Source organism: Takifugu rubripes, chromosome 1 (assembly GCF_901000725.2).
Source record: "Takifugu rubripes chromosome 1, fTakRub1.2, whole genome shotgun sequence".
NCBI classification, from domain to species: domain Eukaryota; kingdom Metazoa; phylum Chordata; class Actinopteri; order Tetraodontiformes; family Tetraodontidae; genus Takifugu; species Takifugu rubripes.
Window position 1 is genome coordinate 27,829,109 of NC_042285.1, and position 8,694 is coordinate 27,837,802.

At 42.0% G+C, this 8,694-nt stretch overlaps 1 protein-coding gene across 1 annotated transcript; it reads left to right on the forward strand.

Moving 5' to 3' along the window:
* The first annotated feature begins 2,080 nt into the window (after nucleotides 1-2,080).
* LOC115252819 (serine/threonine-protein kinase ppk15-like) lies at nucleotides 2,081-3,300 on the forward strand. The gene is made up of 4 exons (XM_029849039.1): nucleotides 2,081-2,207; nucleotides 2,549-2,718; nucleotides 2,804-2,998; nucleotides 3,106-3,300. The coding sequence occupies exons 1-4, from the start codon at nucleotides 2,186-2,188 to the stop codon at nucleotides 3,298-3,300; spliced, it is 582 nt and encodes a 193-aa protein (XP_029704899.1). The 5' UTR covers nucleotides 2,081-2,185.
* The last annotated feature ends 5,394 nt before the right edge of the window (nucleotides 3,301-8,694 follow it).

Genomic DNA, 8,694 nt, shown 5'->3' on the forward strand with positions numbered 1-8,694 from the left:
TGGGACAGGGACGAAGGCTGACGAGTCCCCGGTGGTCTCCCTCGGCCTGGAGAACCTCCCAGAAGCTCTCACCATCCGCTCGCTCATCCTCTGCCGGCGTCGCTCCCGAAGTCGATTGTCCAATCGAGTAGCCAGACCGATGAGCGCCTCCAAGGTCTCCGGCTGCTCCCTCACTGCTAACTCGTCCTTCAGATCGTCGGAAAGCCCCTGTGTAAAAACTCCCTGAAGCGCCACGTCGTTCCAGCCGCTTCGGGCAGCAAGGATACAGAAACGAATTGAGTAGTCAGCGACAGAGCTGGGACCCTGGCGCAGGGACAAAACTGGGAGAATGCTTCGCTGCTCTGAACAGGATGATCAAAAACACATCTTAATTCAGCCGTAAAAACCGGAAAACTAGAGGACGCGGGGGTCTGGTTCTCCAACACGGCTGTGGCCCATTGCGCCGCTCTCCCAGAGAGTACGTTCACCATGAAGGCAATCTTTGCCCTGTCGCTGGGGTATGTGAGGGGTTGGAGGTAAAAAAAAACAGCGAGCACTGGAGCAAGAATGAGGGACACGCACCTGCCTCTCCGGAATATCGCTCCGGGACAGGAACGTGGGGCTCCCGTGGTGCAGCAGTGACGAGCTGTGACGCGACTCTCGGCGCCTCCGCGGGGGTCGCCCCCCACAGGAGAAACCCTGCAAAAGAGTTCCCAGAAACTGGGAACCTGACAGCCAGATGGCAAACCCAGAGGAAGACCATCAAAGATCTCTCTGCAGTAGGTAAAAAGTGACATGGATGTGTTGGGATCCACTTGCAACATGGCAGTTCCGGATAGTTTTAATAAACGGCTTTATTGAATACTTGAAGGTAACAGCACACAAATAATCACGGGCCTTGCCAGAATGGAGAGAACACACCACAGTCCCTGGTGGGCAACAGTCCGAATAAACACACAGCAAAACTCTTGGTCGGGAACAGAAGGTTGTCATATTTACCAGGGCAGAGGAAAAGGAAAGGTCCAAGACAGGCAGGGTCAAACCAATAAGTCCAATAAAACTATGTGCTGGAAAGTCAGGCATGGAGCAATAACAATTTGGCATGGCATGAATGTCCAGCACTGGCTAAAACAGGCCTAAGAGGGAGCACCAGGTGAAAATGATGAAAGCTGATCAGATGGGTGTGGAGGAGGGGCGTGGCAGAGTGAGTGGAATTTTCCACCTCAGCACTACAGCAGACAGTGACAAAAAAGTACAGTCTCTAGCTGGGCCTGTGAAGGCATGGGGAGTAACTGACCACTTATTCACACCCAATGAGATCAGCCTGTGGTAAACCTGCCCCAGGTAAGTCTGTCTTGTGATAAATGGCCAAAGCAGCCAATGAAGCTTGGGTGCACAACTGAAGATGTGCTGCATGGGCAAAAACATCGCTATGTGGTCCTCATATACCACAACCCACTCAAGGCAAGTGCTCATTCATTTTTTTAGAGCCTGTAATGCCTAGTCCTTTCAAGCAATTTGTGAAATAAAACTAATCTCTTGAAGACTTAACATTTTTTCAGTCTGGCACCCACTAAAAAGGTTTGTCCATGACCCCTTAGCCTTGGCATTCGTAATTTTTTTACTTGTGTAATTAACTCCACTTATACTTTGAAGATAAAAGGCAACCCTTTGCATCAAACCCAGTCAATCACTTGAAATATTATCATATTAGATATATGTACACAAAAAGTATATGGATCTTCTGAATTAAAGTAAGCATTGTCAATTGTATTAATGCAACAATAACCGACCCTTTTAATGCATTAGATTGGATCTGACTGAGGAAACATCCAATACTGTACCAAAAATCTGCATGTACAGTGCTGCAATAAAAGTATGGTGGCTGGTGGGAACTTGACAAGATATCCTAGCATGACAGCTCTCGATGTTTATGTACTTTAAGAAACTTACCTTAACAAATGGTGACCTGTTCAAATGATCGTAAGTGCAACAACCTGACATTTTGATGGCATGGCATTTTGATGTGGTAGTTATTATCTAGTGTTAGAGTTGGTCTTGCCTCGTTGCCTTTTTGGTGGTACACCAGCCACGGCAGTACTCCGGCTGCCCCGTTGTGTCGGCAGCTTCTTGACGAGATTACATTACTAATAAATTGTTACAATTCCCAACATATTAACCAAATTGAATTTTCATTTCAGAAATCATGCCATCATCAATAAATAAAGGTAAGATTTCAAACTGTATTTATAATGTAAAACCTGTCTTTAGGAGGTCACATGAGGTCACAGTTGGCACAGCAGCAGAGTCACTGCTGAATTTCCCAACAGGAATATTGTACTGTACTGCACACGATAAGTGTTGTAGGTTTTATTGGCATCGTAGATCAGGTCCCAATTCCAGCACTTGTATGCTATTTGTAAATAAGCTATGAGTACATATATAGATCCCAAGATTGGACGGCTACATCTTGCCGTTATTAGAAGGACACAGATAATGCTTCAATTGTGGTTATGACGTCTTCATGTTGACTAAATTATTTCCCTCCATGGTGTTTGTCTCTTTACAGTAAGTGCTGGTGATGTTATTCACAGCGGGAAGTCAACCTTTGTTGTCCAGGAGATTATAGGTGAAGGAACATTTGGTCAAGTAGCCAGGTGCCAAGACATAAATACAAAAGGGACTGTGGCGCTCAAGTTTATCAAGGATGCCAAGTACCTCAAAAGTGGCCAAAGAGAGGTAATTTTTTTTTTTTACATTTAATGTGATTATTTTCTAAAACTGGCCATTCCTACCTCACTGTAGTCATGTCTGTCCTTCACAGAAAAATATATTACAATGCATCCATTCCAGTCTCCGTGAGAGTCATGCACACTTTGTGAAGCTGTTGGACCATTTTCAACATAACAGTCAGCTCTGCCTGGTGTATGAGATGCTGAGCCTTGACTTACATAAAGCTATTAAATTAAGAAAACGCAAACCATTTGGTTTGTCTGAAATTCGACCGATTGCAAAGCAGGTAAACTATTATTTAGCAAACCTTTCTGTGGTAATATTCTACAACTTGCATAAATTGATCACAGAGCAGCCTAGTTTCAATTTTAAAAGGTTTTAATTTTCTTCCAGCTGTTTATGGCTCTATCAGACCTCAAGAAACTTGGAATCCTGCACACCGACCTAAAACCCGACAACGTAATGTTAGTGCACCAAACAGAATTAAAAATTAAACTAATCGACTTCGGACTGGCACGTCTGATCTATGAGGCCCATACAGGGTCCAACATGCAGGCAACTGGACTGAGGTTATTTTTCCTGCAGTAATAATATTACTATTAAGTTATCTTTATTCTTTTTTTTTTTTTACATATAACATTTTTTTATTTATTTTGACTTGTGTTTTTAGGGCTCCAGAAATTATGCTCGGTCTCCCCTTCTCTTTTTCACTTGATATTTGGGGAGTCGGCCAAATCCTTTTGTTTTTATTCAACCCTCAAACCATGCGCAATTGCTCATCATATCAAAATGCAAGTATACTTGACAAAAATATCTATAGGCAATTAGAGCATGTCATCTTAACAACTGTGAATGTTTGGTTTACAGATGAGACACATAATAAACTTACTGGGTATGCCCCCAGACTACATATTAAATGCTGGGAGATACACCAGTAGATATTTTGTAAAGATGGAAAACCATTCTGGTTGTTCATGGAGATTAAAGGTGAGCTCATGTTCTCTGCACTTTGATACTAATCTCATCCACCACTGGTAACATGAATGTTACTCACTCATGGTATTTCCAAGGGTCCAAGGATATTTGAATTTGGGTGTAACATCTCAAATCTTTCTCCTATTTGCTAAAATGCTGGAGGGAAGGGGGGGGGGGGGAGTGTATCTTCAATAACTGTTGGATTTGTTCTTTCAGACACCAGTTGAATATGGTACAGATAAGTTAAAGAACTTCAATGACGTTCCTCAGTGTTTTAGCTATTCTCTAACACAATTGTTTTCGGTAAGCACTCTTTTTTTTAAACAGTTATAATTAATGTCAGTGTTCATAATTGTTTATCTCTGTATTAAATCACTGATTCCAACGGCAGGCCAATCCAACCAATGACGAAAATGAAATTGAGGACCGCGGGGCTTTGTGTGATCTCCTTAAAAAGTTATTCCACTTTGATGGACATCTGAGAATCTCTCCTGAGGAAGCCCTGCAGCATGACTTCATAACAATGGGGCACCTTAGAACAGTTGAGAGCAAAGACTAGTAAGTGACATTATTTCTATTTAATATCAGTGAGCTTATAGGTTTTTGAAACATTTAATGAGACATATCAAACCACACAACACATGTGTAACTAACTCCCACTACATAGCTGACTCAACTGAACACTGTGTATCATTAATTTGATGTTATATTTGTACCAGTTAAAGCCTTTCGGTCATTAGCATTAAATTAAGTTTGAAACTTGAAAAAATGAATTGGGCCAATAACATGCAGTGTTATTACATGTTTGTACAAGAATTAAGGAGCATCTTTTGTTATTGTAAATAACAATATGAATTCCAAAGTAATATTTGATTAATTTAGAACCCAGATGTTATTTGCAAGAGTGTCACAAAGTCCCACTAGCTGATTCTTCTGAGTGTTGTATATTATTAACATCTAACATTTTGTCTTTTTCAGTTCAAACAACTTGGCCTTCAAAGTGGATTTAAAAGATAAAATGGATCAGGAAAGAAAAGAAAAGAACTCATCCAAGTCAAAAATAAGAGACCCTCAGAAATATGGTGCAAAGTTGTTGAAGAAGGAAGAAGCCCATGTCTCTTCACAGAAAGAAGTAACTAAGTTGTCGCAAGAGAAAGACACTGACTTTTACAGAAGAAAAGCCGGTCAGTCCTTGAAAGGAGAATTCACAGAAGTTTTGGATAAAAAAGCATCCTCATTTGGAAAATCCAAAAGTCCTCAGATGCAGCAGCCTGTGAGGGAAAAGCCACCAACTTCTCCAAGGGAGAACCCTGTGAATCCAAAAGCAATTTCTTATATGATAAAAGAAATGCTACCCTTCGACAAATGAAACATGCCAGTTATTGGAGGAAGTAGCTTCGCAATCTGTGAAAGGAGAAGCCACGGTCTCCTCAGAGGAAGAAGAGCAAGAGTCCCCGCAGGGAAAAATCATTGAGTCCTTACAAAAAGATGACAGTAAGACCTCAGATTTTCAGCTCTGTCTTGCCTCCAACACGTCTTTGGAGGGGGAGGCCAATGAGGCAAAAAACACCAAGGTCCCCATGGAAGAAGGCAAAGTCTATCCAGAGGAACATGACTATAAGACCTCACAGAGAGAAACCAGGGAATTCTCTCAAGGAGAACTCAATAAGCTATTACAAGAATATGTCAGTTATTCCTCAGTAATGTGTCAGTGTGTCAGCTATGAGTTCTTCGAGGAGGAAAAAACAGAGTCCCCAGACGGAAAAGACCTTGAGTCTTCATGGGAAGATACCAGTCTGTCCTCGCAGGGAGAAATGACAGAATCCTCATCGGGAGGAGTCATTGATTTCTCACTGGGAGAAATTGTTGAGTTCTCACAGGAAGAAATGAGTGAAACCTCACTGGGAGAAATCCGTGAGTCGTCACTGGGAGAAATGAGTGAAACCTCACTGGGAGAAATTCGTGAGTCGTCACTGGGAGAAATCCGTGCGTCTTTACTTGGAGAAATCAGTAAGTGGTCACAGGAAGAAGCATGTGAGACAAACACTAATAAATACTCCAATCAAGAAGCCTGTGAATCAAAAGTAACAGTGTTTTATGATAGAAAATTCAGCTACTCCTCGGAAGAAGGAATCAGTGAGTTCTCAAAGGGAGAAATTAGTGAATCCTCACAAGTAGAAATCAGTAATTCACTCTCCAGTATTGGAAATTCCAATGCTGCGTCCTCTAACACAGACAGCAATTCATCAGAGGTTCTCTCCAGGAGGGACTACTCTGACGCCGCTATTTCTGAAAGCGGCCAATCACTCTCTAAAATCTACAAATCGTTTGATAAGGTCTCCATAGAAACACCAAGGTCTCCAGGGAAGAAGCCAAAGACTCCTCAGAGAAAAAAGAAAGAAGAAATCATTGAATCCTCACAAGAAGCCTGGAATTTCTTAGAGAAAGAAATATGCAGATCTTTAAAGGGAGAAGCCAGTATAGTAAAATCCAATGAGGTATCCAAAGATGCAGCCGCAAAATCCTCAGAGGAAAATTCCTGCAAGTCCTCACTGGGCGAAATCAGTGAGTCCTCACACGGAGTAAATAGTGAGTCCTCTCAAGGTTTTCCCAGTGATAATTCTGATGGAGATGCCTCTTTGGGAAATGCCGTCTTATCATCTGAAGGAGAAACACTCTCCAGTATTGGAAATTCTGATGCTATGTCCTCAGCCGCAAAATCCTCAGAGGAAAATGCCTGCAAGTCCTCACTGGGCGAAATCAGTGAGTCCTCAAACAGAGTAAATGGTGAGTCCTCTCAAGGTTTTCCCAGTGATAATTCTGATGGAGATGCCTCTTTGGGAAATGCCATCTTATCATCTGAGGGAGAAACACTCTCCAGTATTGGAAATTCCGATGCTACGTCCTCTGACAAAGACAGCCATTCATCAGAGGTTCTCTCCAGGAGGGACCACTCTGACACCACTACTTCTGAGAACGGCCAATCACTCTCAAAAAGAATAGGCATGGTTTGGTGTAACATCTGCAAATGGTTTAAAAAGGTCTCCATGGAAACACCAAGGTCTCCATGGAAGAAGCCAAAGACTCATCAGAGAAAAAAGAAAGATGAAATCATTGAATCCTTACAAGAAGATACCTGTAATTTCTCAGAGAAAGAAATAAGCAGATCTTTGAAGGGGGAAGCCAATGTAGCAAAATCCAATGGGGTATCCAAAGATGCAGCCACAAAATCCTCGGAGGAAAATGCCTGCAAGTCCTCACTGGGCGAAATCAGTGATTCCTCACATGGAGTAAACGATGAGTCCTCTCAAGATTTTCCCAGTGATAATTCTGATGGAGATACCTCTTTGGGAAATGCCATCTTATCATCTGAAGGAGAAACACTCTCCAGTATTGGAAATTCCGACGCTACGTCTTCTGACAAAGACAGCCATTCATCAGAGGTTCTCTCCAGGAGGGACCACTCTGAAACCGCTACTTCTGAAAGCGGCCAATCACTCTCAAAAAGAATAGGCATGGTTTGGTGTAACCTCTGCAAATGGTTTAATAAGGTCTCCAGACAGATGAAGAGTGCCTTCTGTTCGTGCAGCTTTACCAAGAGGACTGAATAAATAACAGTAACTGTTTGAGACTATTGCCGGTATGGCTGCCTTTGAATCTCAATCATTTAATATCTCTCTGCAGCCTTCTTGAACATTGATTTCACCAATTGTTTTTGATAGCACAGGTGAAGTACTGAATTTAGCCTGCAATGTTCTGTATTCAGAACTATTCAGTCGCAGTGAAGAAGCTCATCCTCATGAAAAGCTTCTTTTTTTTATCTCTCTTTCTTGGGGAAAGCAGTGAGCAGCTGTTTTATATTTTGGAGTTTGTGGCACTAAGCATTTTTGATATCTTTTTGTTCAAATAAAATGTTTTGCACAATTTGTTTTGAAAATTTGATTATTTTATTTTTTATCTTTTTTTTTACCTTAGCTTTGACTCTTTAATATAAGACTCTCTTGAAACCTTTGGAAAACTTGAAATCATGTGAAATCACAAAGAGAGCTCTGTTGTCTGTGTAAATTCTCAGTCATCCAGGTCATTGTATCCAAGGTGGTTTTCTCTGTCAACTGGACTGGGTTTCTTCTCTTGAAGACGTTTCGCCTTCTATCCAGAAGGCTTCTTCAGTTCTGTTGAATCAAACATTCGAAATATAGGAATTTCCTGTTTTAAATACATTAAGTTTTTGTTAGGAATAATCATCCATGATCACAAGTAATAATACTATGATTCTGTTAGGCACTGCAGACACAGTGCGGTGAGGTTGGAAATAAGATTTAATGAAAAATTGGTTCAGGTCAAAACCAAGTGGTGCTGGAGGCAGACAAACACAGTCAAGCTGGAGCAAGATGGGCAGTGTGAAGAAGCGTCCAAAAGGTGATCTGCGGGAGTGACTAACAATCAGTTCCAAACTGGAAACACAAACAACAAAACAAATTGCATACAGTTTTAGGAGCCAGGCTGTACCACGGGGGTTTAACAGCAAATTGGCAATGATTGGGGGATTGACCAGGCTTTTTAAGAGAAACGGCAGGTGTGGGTGATTGGCTGGAGATCGGTTTCAGGTGTGCGTTGATCGTCTGATGGGGGAGAGTCTGGAAGCAGCTCCGCACAGCCGGAGAATAGACAGAGAAGAGAAACAGACAAGACAGAATGGGGAGGGGGAGAGGGAAAACACTTGGGACCCCTAACACATTCAAGTTGTTTAATAAAATTACAGAATCCGAAACTTTCTGTTGATCATGTATGACTTTTATTCGTAAGGATTTGCCACTGTTGACGACCTGAGGTTGGTCCCCTTCATTTGCATCTAGGATATTGGAGCTGTCAGTCGGTGTGGATCATGTCAGGACCGGGTGCTGCACGGCTCTTCATGCTTGAGAACTTCTGTTGGATATCTGCCACTTTAATGAGAGCAGGCTCTGGCTATGTCCCTTTGATACTCATCCAGTATTGCTTAGTCTT

What these genes read in the sequence shown, in the direction of transcription:
- LOC115252819 (XM_029849039.1), top strand. Translation starts at nt 2,186, where the DNA reads ATGCCATCATCAATAAATAAAG. An exon ending in TCAAAAGTGGCCAAAGAGAG is followed by an intron (nt 2,719 to 2,803) that starts GTAATTTTTTTT and finishes TGTCCTTCACAG; the next exon opens with AAAAATATATTACAATGCAT. An exon ending in TTCGACCGATTGCAAAGCAG is followed by an intron (nt 2,999 to 3,105) that starts GTAAACTATTAT and finishes ATTTTCTTCCAG; the next exon opens with CTGTTTATGGCTCTATCAGA.